The sequence below is a fragment of the Oncorhynchus keta genome, unplaced genomic scaffold (genome assembly GCF_023373465.1).
Source record: "Oncorhynchus keta strain PuntledgeMale-10-30-2019 unplaced genomic scaffold, Oket_V2 Un_contig_5919_pilon_pilon, whole genome shotgun sequence".
In the NCBI taxonomy this organism is placed as follows: Eukaryota; Metazoa; Chordata; class Actinopteri; order Salmoniformes; family Salmonidae; genus Oncorhynchus; species Oncorhynchus keta.
The window spans coordinates 48,485-66,625 of record NW_026288585.1 but is presented as its reverse complement, the minus strand read 5'-3'; the positions used below and the strand labels follow the sequence as shown (position 1 = coordinate 66,625).

At 47.3% G+C, this 18,141-nt stretch overlaps 1 protein-coding gene across 1 annotated transcript in view; it reads right to left on the bottom strand.

The window, feature by feature from the left end:
• LOC127925608 (ectonucleoside triphosphate diphosphohydrolase 1-like) overlaps positions 1-18,141 on the bottom strand; it is a 77,928-nt gene that overhangs the window by 28,022 nt on the left and 31,765 nt on the right. Inside the window, 1 exon segment of the mRNA XM_052510635.1 lies at positions 1,580-1,739. Within this exon segment, the coding sequence (XP_052366595.1) occupies positions 1,580-1,739 (160 nt within the window).

Here is an 18,141-nt window from a genome sequence, read left to right as displayed (position 1 = left end):
CTCACCCTACTGGTAGAGAAACACCACCCTCCTCTCATGTTGACTCACCCTACTGGTAGAGAAACACCACCCTCCTCTCTGTCATGTTGACTCACCCTACTGGTAGAGAAACACCACCCTCCTCTCTGCCATGTTGACTCACCCTACTGGTAGAGAAACACCACCCTCCTCTCTGTCATGTTGACTCACCCTACTGGTAGAGAAACACCACCCTCCTCTCTGTCATGTTGACTCACCCTACTGGTAGAGAAACACCACCCTCCTCTCTGTCATGTTGACTCACCCTACTGGTAGAGAAACACCACCCTCCTCTCTGTCATGTTGACTCACCCTACTGGTAGAGAAACACCACCCTCCTCTCTGCCATGTTGACTCACCCTACTGGTAGAGAAACACCACCCTCCTCTCTGCCATGTTGACTACCCTACTGGTAGAGAAACACCACCCTCCTCTCTGTCATGTTGACTCACCCTACTGGTAGAGAAACACCACCCTCCTCTCATGTTGACTAAACAGTTATCACTCTGTCATACAGTACACGGTTGTATGTGTTGTTCTAGGCTACCTGGCTAAATTGCTCGCTAGCCTAACTTCCTTTCATGGCCAACGTTATCTAGTTAACATTAGCCTTCTACATCTAGCTACATATTGAACTTCCATCCTCTCAGGCCAGGGGGGCACAGCAATGTGTGAATTAATGGTTGGATCAGAGTCGCGGTTATAATCATTGGCCAGTACAGAGAACTAAGTAAAACCACAAGTCCATATCCCTATCTCCATCCATGGCTAATTTAGGAAAGGGACCATTTTAGCTAGCTAGCCAGCCATCACAGGACAACAACACAACGAGATGCAACAATTCAAGTTGTTTCTGTCAATGACGTATTGCTCTCAATGCGATTTGATGGTTGTGATGTCAAATCCAAGCTGTCTTCCCTTTCATTCATCACTATGGGCGGCAACAATGTCATACTCTTTATGACCAGTCAGCATCAGATAGCTTGCCTACAGAGATAGAGGGGCAATTTCATTCGCTCTTAGGTTTTTCTCGGGTAAGATACAGGGCATTTTGTTAAGTATTCAGACCCTTTCCCCACAAGCAACATTCTGAGACGAACTTTGTTCTTAGCCAGCCCCTAACACAGTTAACACAGATGAAATATGGAAAACCATTCCATTCCTTTTAATAAGTGGCAGTTTAGTTTTGTTTGTATGAACAATTACAGTGTAAAGCAACATGTTTTATATGTAGGTACCAGTATTTTGTCTCCTCCATACCCCAACTTCTGTTCTTGACACATTTTTAAGGAGTTCTGTTTTCACACCTCCTTGACAGTATTTTATTATTTACATGGGCTGTTTTAATATTAGTCTAGAATGAAGATGAAAAAGCACTTTCATTTTAAAACTAGCAGCGTTTAATTTTGTTTTGTCATTTTGGATAATGGGATCATGTGGAGTACTGCTACATCTTCCATCCCTGGAATGAGGTACGTTTTCCAGCCATATCCTGCATTCGTTACCGGGGTGCAAACATTATGGATGAGCAGTGTTTAAACACGAACGAGAATGTTCTCACCTGTTTCAGTCGGTCACTCAGGTAGTTCACAGTGACCCAGCCGAAGGCTCCCTCCTCCTGGCCTGTGATGATGCGAGCGCCCTGATAGGAGAACGGAGAGGACCGCAACACCTCCTCTACCGACCAAAGCACCTGATCAGACAAACTCTGGTTCTCCATCCTACACACACACACACACACCTTTTGGTTAGTCCAGTGTTTTCATTTTTACTTCCTGATTAGTGTACAGTGTTTTCATAATGACTTCCTGATCAGTGTCCATGTTTTTAATTTTAACTTCCTGGTTAGTTGATCAGGCTGTTGTTTGTGGCCTGTGGAATGTTGTCCCACCCCTCTTCAATGGCTGTGCGAAGTTGCTGGATATTGGTGGGAACTGGAACACGCTGTCCTACATGTCGATTCAGAGCATCACAATTGCTTATGGGTGACATGTCTTTTAGTGCATATGGAACATTTCAGGGATCTTTAATTTCAGCTCATGGTGGACCAACACTTTACACATTTTACTAATATTTTTGTTCATGTGAGTTTCATGTGTGTTATTTTTACCTTTCCACAAACTGTCTATTGGGTTAGGGTTGATATAACTGTCTACATTTGATCAGACTGTCTATTGGGTTAGGGAACTGTGTATTGGATCCTGATATAAGCAGAAACTGTCTATTGGCTGGGTTGATATAAGCAGACTGTCTATGCTGAAAAGCAGACTGTCTATTGAGGACTGATGGAGGGTTGATATAAGCAGATGAATATAAGGACATCTGTGGGTTAGGGCCTCAGGATTGGGTTAGGGTTGATATCATGGTATCTCTGCTGCAGACTTCTATTGATTGCCATTGATAAACTGTCTCTTGGGTTAAAGGTTGATTGTTGGAAAGGGTTTGATATAAGCAGACTGTCTAATGGGTTAGGGTTGATATAAGCAGACTGTCTATTGGGTTAGGGTTGATATAAGCAGACTGTCATTGGGGCACTGTCATTCTTAATATAAGCAGACTTCTATTGAGGGTTGATATAAGCAGACATTGGGTTAGGGTTGATATAAGCAGACTGTCTATTGGGTTAGGGTTGATATAAGCAGACTGTCTATTGGGTTAGGCTTGATATAAGCAGACTGTCTATTGGGTTAGGTTGATATAAGCAGACTGTCTATTGGGTTAGGGTTGATATAAGCAGACTGTCTATTGGGTTAGGGTTGATATAAGCAGACTGTCTATTGGGTTAGGGTTGATATAAGCAGACTGTCTATTGGGTTAGGGTTGATATAAGCAGACTGTCTATTGGGTTAGGGTTGATATAAGCAGACTGTCTATTGGGTTAGGGTTGATATAAGCAGACTGTCTATTGGGTTAGGGTTGATATAAGCAGACTGTCTATTGGGTTAGGGTTGATATAAGCAGACTGTCTATTGGGTTAGGGTTGATATAAGCAGACTGTCTATTGGGTTAGGGTTGATATAAGCAGACTGTCTATTGGGTTAGGGTTGATATAAGCAGACTGTCTATTGGGTTAGGGTTGATATAAGCAGACTGTCTATTGGGTTAGGGTTGATATAAGCAGACTGTCTATTTTAGGGTGATATAAGCAGACTGTCTATTGGGTTAGGGTTGATATAAGCAGACTGTCTATTGGGTTAGGGTTGATATAAGCAGACTGTCTATTGGGTTAGGGTTGATATAAGCAGACTGTCTATTGGGTTAGGGTTGATATAAGCAGACTGTCTATTGGGTTAGGGTTGATATAAGCAGACTGTCTATTGGGTTAGGGTTGATATAAGCAGACTGTCTATCTGGGTTAGGGTTGATATAAGCAGACTGTCTATTGGGTTAGGGTTGATATAAGCAGACTGTCTATTGGGTTAGGGTTGATATAAGCAGACTGTCTATTGGGTTAGGGTTGATATAAGCAGACTGTCTATTGGGTTAGGGTTGATATAAGCAGACTGTCTATTGGGTTAGGGTTGATATAAGCAGACTGTCTATTGGGTTAGGGTTGATATAAGCAGACTGTCTATTGGGTTAGGGTTGATATAAGCAGACTGTCTATTGGGTTAGGGTTGATATAAGCAGACTGTCTATTGGGTTAGGGTTGATATAAGCAGACTGTCTATTGGGTTAGGGTTGATATAAGCAGACTGTCTATTGGGTTAGGGTTGATATAAGCAGACTGTCTATTGGGTTAGGGTTGATATAAGCAGACTGTCTATTGGGTTAACATATAAGCAGACTGTCTATTGGGTTAGGGTTGATATAAGCAGACTGTCTATTGGGTTAGGGTTGATATAAGCAGACTGTCTATTGGGTTAGGGTTGATATAAGCAGACTGTCTATTGGGTTAGGGTTGATATAAGCAGACTGTCTATTGGGTTAGGGGTTGATATAAGCAGACTGTCTATTGGGTTAGGGTTGATATAAGCAGACTGTCTATTGGGTTAGGGTTGATATAAGCAGACTGTCTATTGGGTTAATATAAGCAGACTGTCTATTGGGTTAGGGTTGATATAAGCAGACTGTCTATTGGGTTAGGGTTGATATAAGCAGACTGTCTATTGGGTTAGGGTTGATATAAGCAGACTGTCTATTGGGTTAGGGTTGATATAAGCAGACTGTCTATTGCTTGATATAAGCAGGTTTATCCAAATGTGTCCAAGAATAGGTCATCCAGGATTAGTTGGGTCGTAGTGTTAGGGTTAAACACCATTAGTAGTGGTTCTGGCCAGTCAGTAGTTACAGCTCTCCTCCTAAACACCGTTGGGTAGTAGTGGTTCTGGCCAGTCAGTAGTTACAGCTCTCCTCCTAAACACCATTGGGTAGTAGTGGTTCTGGCCAGTCAGTAGTTACAGCTCTCCTCCTAAACACCATTGGGTAGTAGTGGTTCTGGCCAGTCAGTAGTTACAGCTCTCCTCCTAAACACCATTGGGTAGTAGTGGTTCTGGTCAGTCAGTAGTTACAGCTCTCCTCCTAAACACCATTGGGTAGTAGTGGTTCTGGTCAGTCAGTAGTTACAGTTCTCCTCCTAAACACCATTGGGTATTAGTGGTTCTGGCCAGTCAGTAGTTACAGTTCTCCTCCTAAACACCATTGGGTAGTAGTGGTTCTGGCCAGTCAGTAGTTACAGCTCTCCTCCTAAACACCATTGGGTAGTAGTGGTTCTGGCCAGTCAGTAGTTACAGTTCTCCTCCTAAACACCATTGGGTAGTAGTGGTTCTGGCCAGTCAGTAGTTACAGCTCTCCTCCTAAACACCATTGGGTAGTAGTGGTTCTGGCCAGTCAGTAGTTACAGCTCTCCTCCTAAACACCATTGGGTAGTAGTGGTTCTGGTCAGTCAGTAGTTACAGCTCTCCTCCTAAACACCGTTGGGTAGTAGTGGTTCTGGCCAGTCAGTAGTTACAGCTCTCCTCCTAAACACCATTGGGTATTAGTGGTTCTGGCCAGTCAGTAGTTACAGCTCTCCTCCTAAACACCGTTGGGTAGTAGTGGTTCTGGCCAGTCAGTAGTTACAGCTCTCCTCCTAAACACCATTGGGTAGTAGTGGTTCTGGCCAGTCAGTAGTTACAGCTCTCCTCCTAAACACCGTTGGGTATTAGTGGTTCTGGCCAGTCAGTAGTTACAGCTCTCCTCCTAAACACCATTGGGTAGTAGTGGTTCTGGCCAGTCAGTAGTTACAGTTCTCCTCCTAAACACCGTTGGGTAGTAGTGGTTCTGGCCAGTCAGTAGTTACACCTCTCCTCCTAAACACCATTGGGTATTAGTGGTTCTGGCCAGTCAGTAGTTACAGCTCTCCTCCTAAACACCATTGGGTAGTAGTGGTTCTGGCCAGTCAGTAGTTACAGCTCTCCTCCTAAACACCATTGGGTAGTAGTGGTTCTGGCCAGTCAGTAGTTACAGCTCTCCTCCTAAACACCGTTGGGTAGTAGTGGTTCTGGCCAGTCAGTAGTTACAGCTCTCCTCCTAAACACCATTGGGTAGTAGTGGTTCTGGCCAGTCAGTAGTTACAGCTCTCCTCCTAAACACCATTGGGTAGTAGTGGTTCTGGCCAGTCAGTAGTTACAGTTCTCCTCCTAAACACCATTGGGTAGTAGTGGTTCTGGCCAGTCAGTAGTTACAGCTCTCCTCCTAAACACCATTGGGTAGTAGTGGTTCTGGCCAGTCAGTAGTTACAGTTCTCCTCCTAAACACCATTGGGTAGTAGTGGTTCTGGCCAGTCAGTAGTTACAGCTCTCCTCCTAAACACCATTGGGTAGTAGTGGTTCTGGCCAGTCAGTAGTTACAGTTCTCCTCCTAAACACCATTGGGTATTAGTGGTTCTGGCCAGTCAGTAGTTACAGTTCTCCTCCTAAACACCATTGGGTAGTAGTGGTTCTGGCCAGTCAGTAGTTACAGCTCTCCTCCTAAACACCATTGGGTAGTAGTGGTTCTGGCCAGTCAGTAGTTACAGTTCTCCTCCTAAACACCATTGGGTAGTAGTGGTTCTGGCCAGTCAGTAGTTACAGCTCTCCTCCTAAACACCATTGGGTAGTAGTGGTTCTGGCCAGTCAGTAGTTACAGTTCTCCTCCTAAACACCATTGGGTAGTAGTGGTTCTGGCCAGTCAGTAGTTACAGTTCTCCTCCTAAACACCATTGGGTAGTGTTCTGGTTAGTCAGTAGTTACAGCTCTCCTCCTAAACACCATTGGGTAGTAGTGGTTCTGGCCAGTCAGTAGTTACAGCTCTCCTCCTAAACACCATTGGGTAGTAGTGGTTCTGGCCAGTCAGTAGTTACAGTTCTCCTCCTAAACACCATTGGGTATTAGTGGTTCTGGCCAGTCAGTAGTTACAGCTCTCCTCCTAAACACCATTGGGTAGTAGTGGTTCTGGCCAGTCAGTAGTTACAGCTCTCCTCCTAAACACCATTGGGTATTAGTGGTTCTGGCCAGTCAGTAGTTACAGCTCTCCTCCTAAACACCATTGGGTATTAGTGGTTCTGGCCAGTCAGTAGTTACAGCTCTCCTCCTAAACACCATTGGGTAGTAGTGGTTCTGGCCAGTCAGTAGTTACAGCTCTCCTCCTAAACACCATTGGGTATTAGTGGTTCTGGCCAGTCAGTAGTTACAGCTCTCCTCCTAAACACCATTGGGTAGTAGTGGTTCTGGCCAGTCAGTAGTTACAGCTCTCCTCCTAAACACCATTGGGTAGTAGTGGTTCTGGCCAGTCAGTAGTTACAGCTCTCCTCCTAAACACCATTGGGTAGTAGTGGTTCTGGCCAGTCAGTAGTTACAGCTCTCCTCCTAAACACCGTTGGGTAGTAGTGGTTCTGGCCAGTCAGTAGTTACAGCTCTCCTCCTAAACACCATTGGGTAGTAGTGGTTCTGGCCAGTCAGTAGTTACAGCTCTCCTCCTAAACACCATTGGGTAGTAGTGGTTCTGGCCAGTCAGTAGTTACAGTTCTCCTCCTAAACACCATTGGGTAGTAGTGGTTCTGGCCAGTCAGTAGTTACAGCTCTCCTCCTAAACACCATTGGGTAGTAGTGGTTCTGGCCAGTCAGTAGTTACAGCTCTCCTCCTAAACACCATTGGGTAGTAGTGGTTCTGGCCAGTCAGTAGTTACAGCTCTCCTCCTAAACACCATTGGGTCGTAGTGGTTCTGGCCAGTCAGTAGTTACAGTTCTCCTCCTAAACACCGTTGGGTCGTAGTGGTTCTGGCCAGTCAGTAGTTACAGCTCTCCTCCTAAACACCGTTGGGTCGTAGTGGTTCTGGCCAGTCAGTAGTTACAGCTCTCCTCCTAAACACCATTGGGTCGTAGTGGTTCTGGCCAGTCAGTAGTTACAGTTCTCCTCCTAAACACCATTGGGTAGTAGTGGTTCTGGCCAGTCAGTAGTTACACCTCTCCTCCTAAACACCATTGGGTCGTAGTGGTTCTGGCCAGTCAGTAGTTACAGCTCTCCTCCTAAACACCATTGGGTAGTAGTGGTTCTGGCCAGTCAGTAGTTACAGCTCTCCTCCTAAACACCGTTGGGTAGTAGTGGTTCTGGCCAGTCAGTAGTTACAGTTCTCCTCCTAAACACCGTTGGGTCGTAGTGGTTCTGGCCAGTCAGTAGTTACAGCTCTCCTCCTAAACACCGTTGGGTCGTAGTGGTTCTGGCCAGTCAGTAGTTACACCTCTCCTCCTAAACACCATTGGGTCGTAGTGGTTCTGGCCAGTCAGTAGTTACAGTTCTCCTCCTAAACACCATTGGGTAGTAGTGGTTCTGGCCAGTCAGTAGTTACACCTCTCCTCCTAAACACCATTGGGTCGTAGTGGTTCTGGCCAGTCAGTAGTTACAGTTCTCCTCCTAAACACCGTTGGGTCGTAGTGGTTCTGGCCAGTCAGTAGTTACACCTCTCCTCCTAAACACCGTTGGGTATTAGTGGTTCTGGCCAGTCAGTAGTTACAGCTCTCCTCCTAAACACCATTGGGTAGTAGTGGTTCTGGCCAGTCAGTAGTTACAGCTCTCCTCCTAAACACCATTGGGTATTAGTGGTTCTGGCCAGTCAGTAGTTACAGCTCTCCTCCTAAACACCATTGGGTAGTAGTGGTTCTGGCCAGTCAGTAGTTACAGCTCTCCTCCTAAACACCATTGGGTATAGTGGTTCTGGCCAGTCAGTAGTTACAGCTCTCCTCCTAAACACCATTGGGTAGTAGTGGTTCTGGCCAGTCAGTAGTTACAGTTCTCCTCCTAAACACCATTGGGTAGTAGTGGTTCTGGCCAGTCAGTAGTTACAGTCTCCTCCTAAACACCATTGGGTAGTAGTGGTTCTGGCCAGTCAGTAGTTACACCTCTCCTCCTAAACACCATTGGGTAGTAGTGGTTCTGGCCAGTCAGTAGTTACAGTCTCCTCCTAAACACCATTGGGTAGTAGTGGTTCTGGCCAGTCAGTAGTTACAGCTCTCCTCCTAAACACCATTGGGTATTAGTGGTTCTGGCCAGTCAGTAGTTACAGCTCTCCTCCTAAACACCATTGGGTAGTAGTGGTTCTGGCCAGTCAGTAGTTACAGTTCTCCTCCTAAACACCGTTGGGTAGTAGTGGTTCTGGCCAGTCAGTAGTTACAGCTCTCCTCCTAAACACCGTTGGGTAGTAGTGGTTCTGGCCAGTCAGTAGTTACAGCTCTCCTCCTAAACACCATTGGGTAGTAGTGGTTCTGGCCAGTCAGTAGTTACAGCTCTCCTCCTAAACACCATTGGGTAGTAGTGGTTCTGGCCAGTCAGTAGTTACAGCTCTCCTCCTAAACACCATTGGGTAGTAGTGGTTCTGGCCAGTCAGTAGTTACAGCTCTCCTCCTAAACACCATTGGGTAGTAGTGGTTCTGGTCAGTCAGTAGTTACAGCTCTCCTCCTAAACACCATTGGGTAGTAGTGGTTCTGGCCAGTCAGTAGTTACAGCTCTCCTCCTAAACACCATTGGGTATTAGTGGTTCTGGCCAGTCAGTAGTTACAGCTCTCCTCCTAAACACCATTGGGTAGTAGTGGTTCTGGCCAGTCAGTAGTTACAGCTCTCCTCCTAAACACCATTGGGTAGTAGTGGTTCTGGCCAGTCAGTAGTTACAGCTCTCCTCCTAAACACCATTGGGTAGTAGTGGTTCTGGCCAGTCAGTAGTTACAGCTCTCCTCCTAAACACCATTGGGTATTAGTGGTTCTGGCCAGTCAGTAGTTACAGCTCTCCTCCTAAACACCATTGGGTAGTAGTGGTTCTGGCCAGTCAGTAGTTACAGCTCTCCTCCTAAACACCATTGGGTAGTAGTGGTTCTGGCCAGTCAGTAGTTACAGTTCTCCTCCTAAACACCGTTGGGTAGTAGTGGTTCTGGCCAGTCAGTAGTTACAGCTCTCCTCCTAAACACCATTGGGTAGTAGTGGTTCTGGCCAGTCAGTAGTTACAGTCTCCTCCTAAACACCATTGGGTATTAGTGGTTCTGGCCAGTCTCACTCTCCTCCTAAACACCATTGGGTAGTAGTGGTTCTGGCCAGTCAGTAGTTACAGTCTCCTCCTAAACACCATTGGGTATTAGTGGTTCTGGCCAGTCAGTAGTTACACCTCTCCTCCTAAACACCGTTGGGTCGTAGTGGTTCTGGCCAGTCAGTAGTTACACCTCTCCTCCTAAACACCGTTGGGTATTAGTGGTTCTGGCCAGTCAGTAGTTACAGCTCTCCTCCTAAACACCATTGGGTAGTAGTGGTTCTGGCCAGTCAGTAGTTACAGCTCTCCTCCTAAACACCATTGGGTATTAGTGGTTCTGGCCAGTCAGTAGTTACAGCTCTCCTCCTAAACACCATTGGGTCGTAGTGGTTCTGGCCAGTCAGTAGTTACAGCTCTCCTCCTAAACACCATTGGGTAGTAGTGGTTCTGGCCAGTCAGTAGTTACAGTTCTCCTCCTAAACACCATTGGGTAGTAGTGGTTCTGGCCAGTCAGTAGTTACAGCTCTCCTCCTAAACACCATTGGGTAGTAGTGGTTCTGGCCAGTCAGTAGTTACAGCTCTCCTCCTAAACACCATTGGGTAGTAGTGGTTCTGGCCAGTCAGTAGTTACAGCTCTCCTCCTAAACACCATTGGGTAATAGTGGTTCTGGCCAGTCAGTAGTTACAGCTCTCCTCCTAAACACCATTGGGTAGTAGTGGTTCTGGCCAGTCAGTAGTTACAGCTCTCCTCCTAAACACCATTGGGTAGTAGTGGTTCTGGCCAGTCAGTAGTTACAGCTCTCCTCCTAAACACCATTGGGTAGTAGTGGTTCTGGCCAGTCAGTAGTTACAGCTCTCCTCCTAAACACCATTGGGTAGTAGTGGTTCTGGCCAGTCAGTAGTTACAGCTCTCCTCCTAAACACCATTGGGTAGTAGTGGTTCTGGCCAGTCAGTAGTTACAGCTCTCCTCCTAAACACCATTGGGTAGTAGTGGTTCTGGCCAGTCAGTAGTTACAGCTCTCCTCCTAAACACCATTGGGTAGTAGTGGTTCTGGCCAGTCAGTAGTTACAGCTCTCCTCCTAAACACCATTGGGTAGTAGTGGTTCTGGCCAGTCAGTAGTTACAGCTCTCTCCTAAACACCATTGGGTAGTAGTGGTTCTGGCCAGTCAGTAGTTACAGCTCTCCTCCTAAACACCATTGGGTAGTAGTGGTTCTGGCCAGTCAGTAGTTACAGCTCTCCTCCTAAACACCATTGGGTAGTAGTGGTTCTGGCCAGTCAGTAGTTACAGCTCTCCTCCTAAACACCATTGGGTAGTAGTGGTTCTGGCCAGTCAGTAGTTACAGCTCTCCTCCTAAACACCATTGGGTAGTAGTGGTTCTGGCCAGTCAGTAGTTACAGCTCTCCTCCTAAACACCATTGGGTAGTAGTGGTTCTGGCCAGTCAGTAGTTACAGCTCTCCTCCTAAACACCATTGGGTAGTAGTGGTTCTGGCCAGTCAGTAGTTACAGCTCTCCTCCTAAACACCATTGGGTAGTAGTGGTTCTGGCCAGTCAGTAGTTACAGTTCTCCTCCTAAACACCATTGGGTAGTAGTGGTTCTGGCCAGTCAGTAGTTACAGCTCTCCTCCTAAACACCATTGGGTAGTAGTGGTTCTGGCCAGTCAGTAGTTACAGCTCTCCTCCTAAACACCATTGGGTCGTAGTGGTTCTGGCCAGTCAGTAGTTACAGCTCTCCTCCTAAACACCATTGGGTAGTAGTGGTTCTGGCCAGTCAGTAGTTACAGCTCTCCTCCTAAACACCATTGGGTAGTAGTGGTTCTGGCCAGTCAGTAGTTACAGCTCTCCTCCTAAACACCGTTGGGTAGTAGTGGTTCTGGCCAGTCAGTAGTTACACCTCTCCTCCTAAACACCGTTGGGTCGTAGTGGTTCTGGCCAGTCAGTAGTTACAGCTCTCCTCCTAAACACCGTTGGGTCGTAGTGGTTCTGGCCAGTCAGTAGTTACAGCTCTCCTCCTAAACACCATTGGGTAGTAGTGGTTCTGGCCAGTCAGTAGTTACAGTCTCCTCCTAAACACCATTGGGTAGTAGTGGTTCTGGCCAGTCAGTAGTTACAGTTCTCCTCCTAAACACCATTGGGTAGTAGTGGTTCTGGCCAGTCAGTAGTTACAGCTCTCCTCCTAAACACCATTGGGTAGTAGTGGTTCTGGCCAGTCAGTAGTTACAGTTCTCCTCCTAAACACCATTGGGTAGTAGTGGTTCTGGCCAGTCAGTAGTTACAGCTCTCCTCCTAAACACCATTGGGTAGTAGTGGTTCTGGCCAGTCAGTAGTTACACCTCTCCTCCTAAACACCATTGGGTAGTAGTGGTTCTGGCCAGTCAGTAGTTACACCTCTCCTCCTAAACACCATTGGGTAGTAGTGGTTCTGGCCAGTCAGTAGTTACAGCTCTCCTCCTAAACACCATTGGGTAGTAGTGGTTCTGGCCAGTCAGTAGTTACAGCTCTCCTCCTAAACACCATTGGGTAGTAGTGGTTCTGGCCAGTCAGTAGTTACAGCTCTCCTCCTAAACACCATTGGGTAGTAGTGGTTCTGGCCAGTCAGTAGTTACAGCTCTCCTCCTAAACACCATTGGGTAGTAGTGGTTCTGGCCAGTCAGTAGTTACAGCTCTCCTCCTAAACACCATTGGGTAGTAGTGGTTCTGGCCAGTCAGTAGTTACAGCTCTCCTCCTAAACACCATTGGGTAGTAGTGGTTCTGGCCAGTCAGTAGTTACAGCTCTCCTCCTAAACACCATTGGGTAGTAGTGGTTCTGGCCAGTCAGTAGTTACAGCTCTCCTCCTAAACACCATTGGGTAGTAGTGGTTCTGGCCAGTCAGTAGTTACAGCTCTCCTCCTAAACACCATTGGGTAGTAGTGGTTCTGGCCAGTCAGTAGTTACAGTTCTCCTCCTAAACACCATTGGGTAGTAGTGGTTCTGGCCAGTCAGTAGTTACACCTCTCCTCCTAAACACCATTGGGTAGTAGTGGTTCTGGCCAGTCAGTAGATACAGCTCTCCTCCTAAACACCATTGGGTAGTAGTGGTTCTGGCCAGTCAGTAGTTACAGTTCTCCTCCTAAACACCATTGGGTAGTAGTGGTTCTGGCCAGTCAGTAGTTACAGCTCTCCTCCTAAACACCATTGGGTAGTAGTGGTTCTGGCCAGTCAGTAGTTACAGCTCTCCTCCTAAACACCATTGGGTAGTAGTGGTTCTGGCCAGTCAGTAGTTACAGCTCTCCTCCTAAACACCATTGGGTAGTAGTGGTTCTGGCCAGTCAGTAGTTACAGCTCTCCTCCTAAACACCATTGGGTAGTAGTGGTTCTGGCCAGTCAGTAGTTACAGCTCTCCTCCTAAACACCATTGGGTATTAGTGGTTCTGGCCAGTCAGTAGTTACAGCTCTCCTCCTAAACACCATTGGGTAGTAGTGGTTCTGGCCAGTCAGTAGTTACAGCTCTCCTCCTAAACACCATTGGGTAGTAGTGGTTCTGGCCAGTCAGTAGTTACAGTCTCCTCCTAAACACCATTGGGTAGTAGTGGTTCTGGCCAGTCAGTAGTTACAGCTCTCCTCCTAAACACCATTGGGTAGTAGTGGTTCTGGCCAGTCAGTAGTTACAGCTCTCCTCCTAAACACCATTGGGTAGTAGTGGTTCTGGCCAGTCAGTAGTTACAGCTCTCCTCCTAAACACCATTGGGTAGTAGTGGTTCTGGCCAGTCAGTAGTTACAGCTCTCCTCCTAAACACCATTGGGTATTAGTGGTTCTGGCCAGTCAGTAGTTACAGCTCTCCTCCTAAACACCATTGGGTAGTAGTGGTTCTGGCCAGTCAGTAGTTACAGCTCTCCTCCTAAACACCATTGGGTAGTAGTGGTTCTGGCCTGTCTGTAGTTGCAGTTCTCAAGCTAAACACCGTTGGCTAGTAGTGGTTCTGGCCAGTCAGTAGTTACAGCTCTCCTCCTAAACCCCATTGGGTAGTAGTGGTTCTGGCCAGTCAGTAGTTACAGCTCTCCTCCTAAACACCATTGGGTAGTAGTGGTTCTGGCCAGTCAGTAGTTACAGCTCTCCTCCTAAACACCATTGGGTAGTAGTGGTTCTGGCCAGTCAGTAGTTACAGCTCTCCTCCTAAACACCATTGGGTATTAGTGGTTCTGGCCAGTCAGTAGTTACACCTCTCCTCCTAAACACCATTGGGTAGTAGTGGTTCTGGCCAGTCAGTAGTTACAGCTCTCCTAAACACCATTGGGTAGTAGTGGTTCTGGCCAGTCAGTAGTTACAGCTCTCCTCCTAAACACCATTGGGTAGTAGTGGTTCTGGCCAGTCAGTAGTTACAGCTCTCCTCCTAAACACCATTGGGTAGTAGTGGTTCTGGCCAGTCAGTAGTTACAGCTCTCCTCCTAAACACCATTGGGTAGTAGTGGTTCTGGCCAGTCAGTAGTTACAGCTCTCCTCCTAAACACCATTGGGTAGTAGTGGTTCTGGCCAGTCAGTAGTTACAGTTCTCCTCCTAAACACCATTGGGTAGTAGTGGTTCTGGCCAGTCAGTAGTTACAGCTCTCCTCCTAAACACCATTGGGTAGTAGTGGTTCTGGCCAGTCAGTAGTTACAGCTCTCCTCCTAAACACCATTGGGTAGTAGTGGTTCTGGCCAGTCAGTAGTTACAGCTCTCCTCCTAAACACCATTGGGTAGTAGTGGTTCTGGCCAGTCAGTAGTTACAGCTCTCCTCCTAAACACCATTGGGTAGTAGTGGTTCTGGCCAGTCAGTAGTTACAGCTCTCCTCCTAAACACCATTGGGTAGTAGTGGTTCTGGCCAGTCAGTAGTTACAGCTCTCCTCCTAAACACCATTGGGTAGTAGTGGTTCTGGCCAGTCAGTAGTTACAGCTCTCCTCCTAAACACCATTGGGTAGTAGTGGTTCTGGCCAGTCAGTAGTTACAGCTCTCCTCCTAAACACCATTGGGTAGTAGTGGTTCTGGCCAGTCAGTAGTTACAGCTCTCCTCCTAAACACCATTGGGTAGTAGTGGTTCTGGCCAGTCAGTAGTTACAGCTCTCCTCCTAAACACCATTGGGTAGTAGTGGTTCTGGCCAGTCAGTAGTTACAGCTCTCCTCCTAAACACCATTGGGTAGTAGTGGTTCTGGCCAGTCAATAGTTACAGCTCTCCTCCTAAACACCATTGGGTAGTAGTGGTTCTGGCCAGTCAATAGTTACAGCTCTCCTCCTAAACACCATTGGGTAGTAGTGGTTCTGGCCAGTCAGTAGTTACAGCTCTCCTCCTAAACACCATTGGGTAGTAGTGGTTCTGGCCAGTCAGTAGTTACAGCTCTCCTCCTAAACACCATTGGGTAGTAGTGGTTCTGGCCAGTCAGTAGTTACAGTTCTCCTCCTAAACACCATTGGGTAGTAGTGGTTCTGGCCAGTCAGTAGTTACAGCTCTCCTCCTAAACACCATTGGGTAGTAGTGGTTCTGGCCAGTCAGTAGTTACAGCTCTCCTCCTAAACACCATTGGGTAGTAGTGGTTCTGGCCAGTCAGTAGTTACAGCTCTCCTCCTAAACACCATTGGGTAGTAGTGGTTCTGGCCAGTCAGTAGTTACAGCTCTCCTCCTAAACACCATTGGGTAGTAGTGGTTCTGGCCAGTCAGTAGTTACAGCTCTCCTCCTAAACACCATTGGGTAGTAGTGGTTCTGGCCAGTCAGTAGTTACAGCTCTCCTCCTAAACACCATTGGGTAGTAGTGGTTCTGGCCAGTCAGTAGTTACAGCTCTCCTCCTAAACACCGTTGGGTCGTAGTGGTTCTGGCCAGTCAGTAGTTACAGCTCTCCTCCTAAACACCGTTGGGTCGTAGTGGTTCTGGCCAGTCAGTAGTTACACCTCTCCTCCTAAACACCGTTGGGTCGTAGTGGTTCTGGCCAGTCAGTAGTTACAGCTCTCCTCCTAAACACCATTGGGTCGTAGTGGTTCTGGCCAGTCAGTAGTTACACCTCTCCTCCTAAACACCGTTGGGTCGTAGTGGTTCTGGCCAGTCAGTAGTTACAGCTCTCCTCCTAAACACCATTGGGTCGTAGTGGTTCTGGCCAGTCAGTAGTTACAGCTCTCCTCCTAAACACCATTGGGTAGTAGTGGTTCTGGCCAGTCAGTAGTTACAGCTCTCCTCCTAAACACCATTGGGTAGTAGTGGTTCTGGCCAGTCAGTAGTTACAGCTCTCCTCCTAAACACCGTTGGGTAGTAGTGGTTCTGGCCAGTCAGTAGTTACACCTCTCCTCCTAAACACCATTGGGTAGTAGTGGTTCTGGCCAGTCAGTAGTTACAGCTCTCCTCCTAAACACCATTGGGTAGTAGTGGTTCTGGCCAGTCAGTAGTTACACTCTCCTCCTAAACACCATTGGGTAGTAGTGGTTCTGGCCAGTCAGTAGTTACAGCTCTCATCCTAAACACCGTTGGGTCGTAGTGGTTCTGGCCAGTCAGTAGTTACACCTCTCCTCCTAAACACCATTGGGTCGTAGTGGTTCTGGCCAGTCAGTAGTTACAGTTCTCCTCCTAAACACCATTGGGTAGTAGTGGTTCTGGCCAGTCAGTAGTTACACCTCTCCTACTAAACACCATTGGGTCGTAGTGGTTCTGGCCAGTCAGTAGTTACAGCTCTCCTCCTAAACACCATTGGGTAGTAGTGGTTCTGGCCAGTCAGTAGTTACAGTTCTCCTCCTAAACACCATTGGGTAGTAGTGGTTCTGGCCAGTCAGTAGTTACAGTCTCCTCCTAAACACCATTGGGTAGTAGTGGTTCTGGCCAGTCAGTAGTTACAGTTCTCCTCCTAAACACCATTGGGTAGTAGTGGTTCTGGCCAGTCAGTAGTTACACTCTCCTCCTAAACACCATTGGGTAGTAGTGGTTCTGGCCAGTCAGTAGTTACAGCTCTCCTCCTAAACACCATTGGGTATTAGTGGTTCTGGCCAGTCAGTAGTTACACTCTCCTCCTAAACACCATTGGGTAGTAGTGGTTCTGGCCAGTCAGTAGTTACAGCTCTCCTCCTAAACACCATTGGGTAGTAGTGGTTCTGGCCAGTCAGTAGTTACAGCTCTCCTCCTAAACACCATTGGGTAGTAGTGGTTCTGGCCAGTCAGTAGTTACAGCTCTCCTCCTAAACACCATTGGGTAGTAGTGGTTCTGGCCAGTCAGTAGTTACAGCTCTCCTCCTAAACACCATTGGGTAGTAGTGGTTCTGGCCAGTCAGTAGTTACAGTTCTCCTCCTAAACACCATTGGGTAGTAGTGGTTCTGGCCAGTCAGTAGTTACAGCTCTCCTCCTAAACACCATTGGGTATTAGTGGTTCTGGCCAGTCAGTAGTTACACCTCTCCTCCTAAACACCATTGGGTAGTAGTGGTTCTGGCCAGTCAGTAGTTACAGCTCTCCTCCTAAACACCATTGGGTAGTAGTGGTTCTGGCCAGTCAGTAGTTACAGCTCTCCTCCTAAACACCATTGGGTAGTAGTGGTTCTGGCCAGTCAGTAGTTACAGCTCTCCTCCTAAACACCATTGGGTAGTAGTGGTTCTGGCCAGTCAGTAGTTACAGCTCTCCTCCTAAACACCATTGGGTAGTAGTGGTTCTGGCCAGTCAGTAGTTACAGCTCTCCTCCTAAACACCATTGGGTAGTAGTGGTTCTGGCCAGTCAGTAGTTACAGCTCTCCTCCTAAACACCATTGGGTAGTAGTGGTTCTGGCCAGTCAGTAGTTACAGCTCTCCTCCTAAACACCATTGGGTAGTAGTGGTTCTGGCCAGTCAGTAGTTACAGTTCTCCTCCTAAACACCATTGGGTAGTAGTGGTTCTGGCCAGTCAGTAGTTACAGCTCTCCTCCTAAACACCATTGGGTAGTAGTGGTTCTGGCCAGTCAGTAGTTACAGCTCTCCTCCTAAACACCATTGGGTAGTAGTGGTTCTGGCCAGTCAGTAGTTACAGCTCTCCTCCTAAACACCATTGGGTCGTAGTGGTTCTGGCCAGTCAGTAGTTACAGCTCTCCTCCTAAACACCATTGGGTCGTAGTGGTTCTGGCCAGTCAGTAGTTACAGCTCTCCTCCTAAACACCATTGGGTAGTAGTGGTTCTGGCCAGTCAGTAGTTACAGCTCTCCTCCTAAACACCGTTGGGTAGTAGTGGTTCTGGCCAGTCAGTAGTTACAGCTCTCCTCCTAAACACCATTGGGTATTAGTGGTTCTGGCCAGTCAGTAGTTACAGCTCTCCTCCTAAACACGATTGGGTATTAGTGGTTCTGGTCAGTCAGTAGTTACAGCTCTCCTCCTAAACACCATTGGGTAGTAGTGGTTCTGGCCAGTCAGTAGTTACAGCTCTCCTCCTAAACACCATTGGGTAGTAGTGGTTCTGGCCAGTCAGTAGTTACAGCTCTCCTCCTAAACACCATTGGGTAGTAGTGGTTCTGGCCAGTCAGTAGTTACACCTCTCCTCCTAAACACCATTGGGTAGTAGTGGTTCTGGCCAGTCAGTAGTTACAGCTCTCCTCCTAAACACCGTTGGGTAGTAGTGGTTCTGGCCAGTCAGTAGTTACAGTTCTCATCCTAAACACCATTGGGTAGTAGTGGTTCTGGCCAGTCAGTAGTTA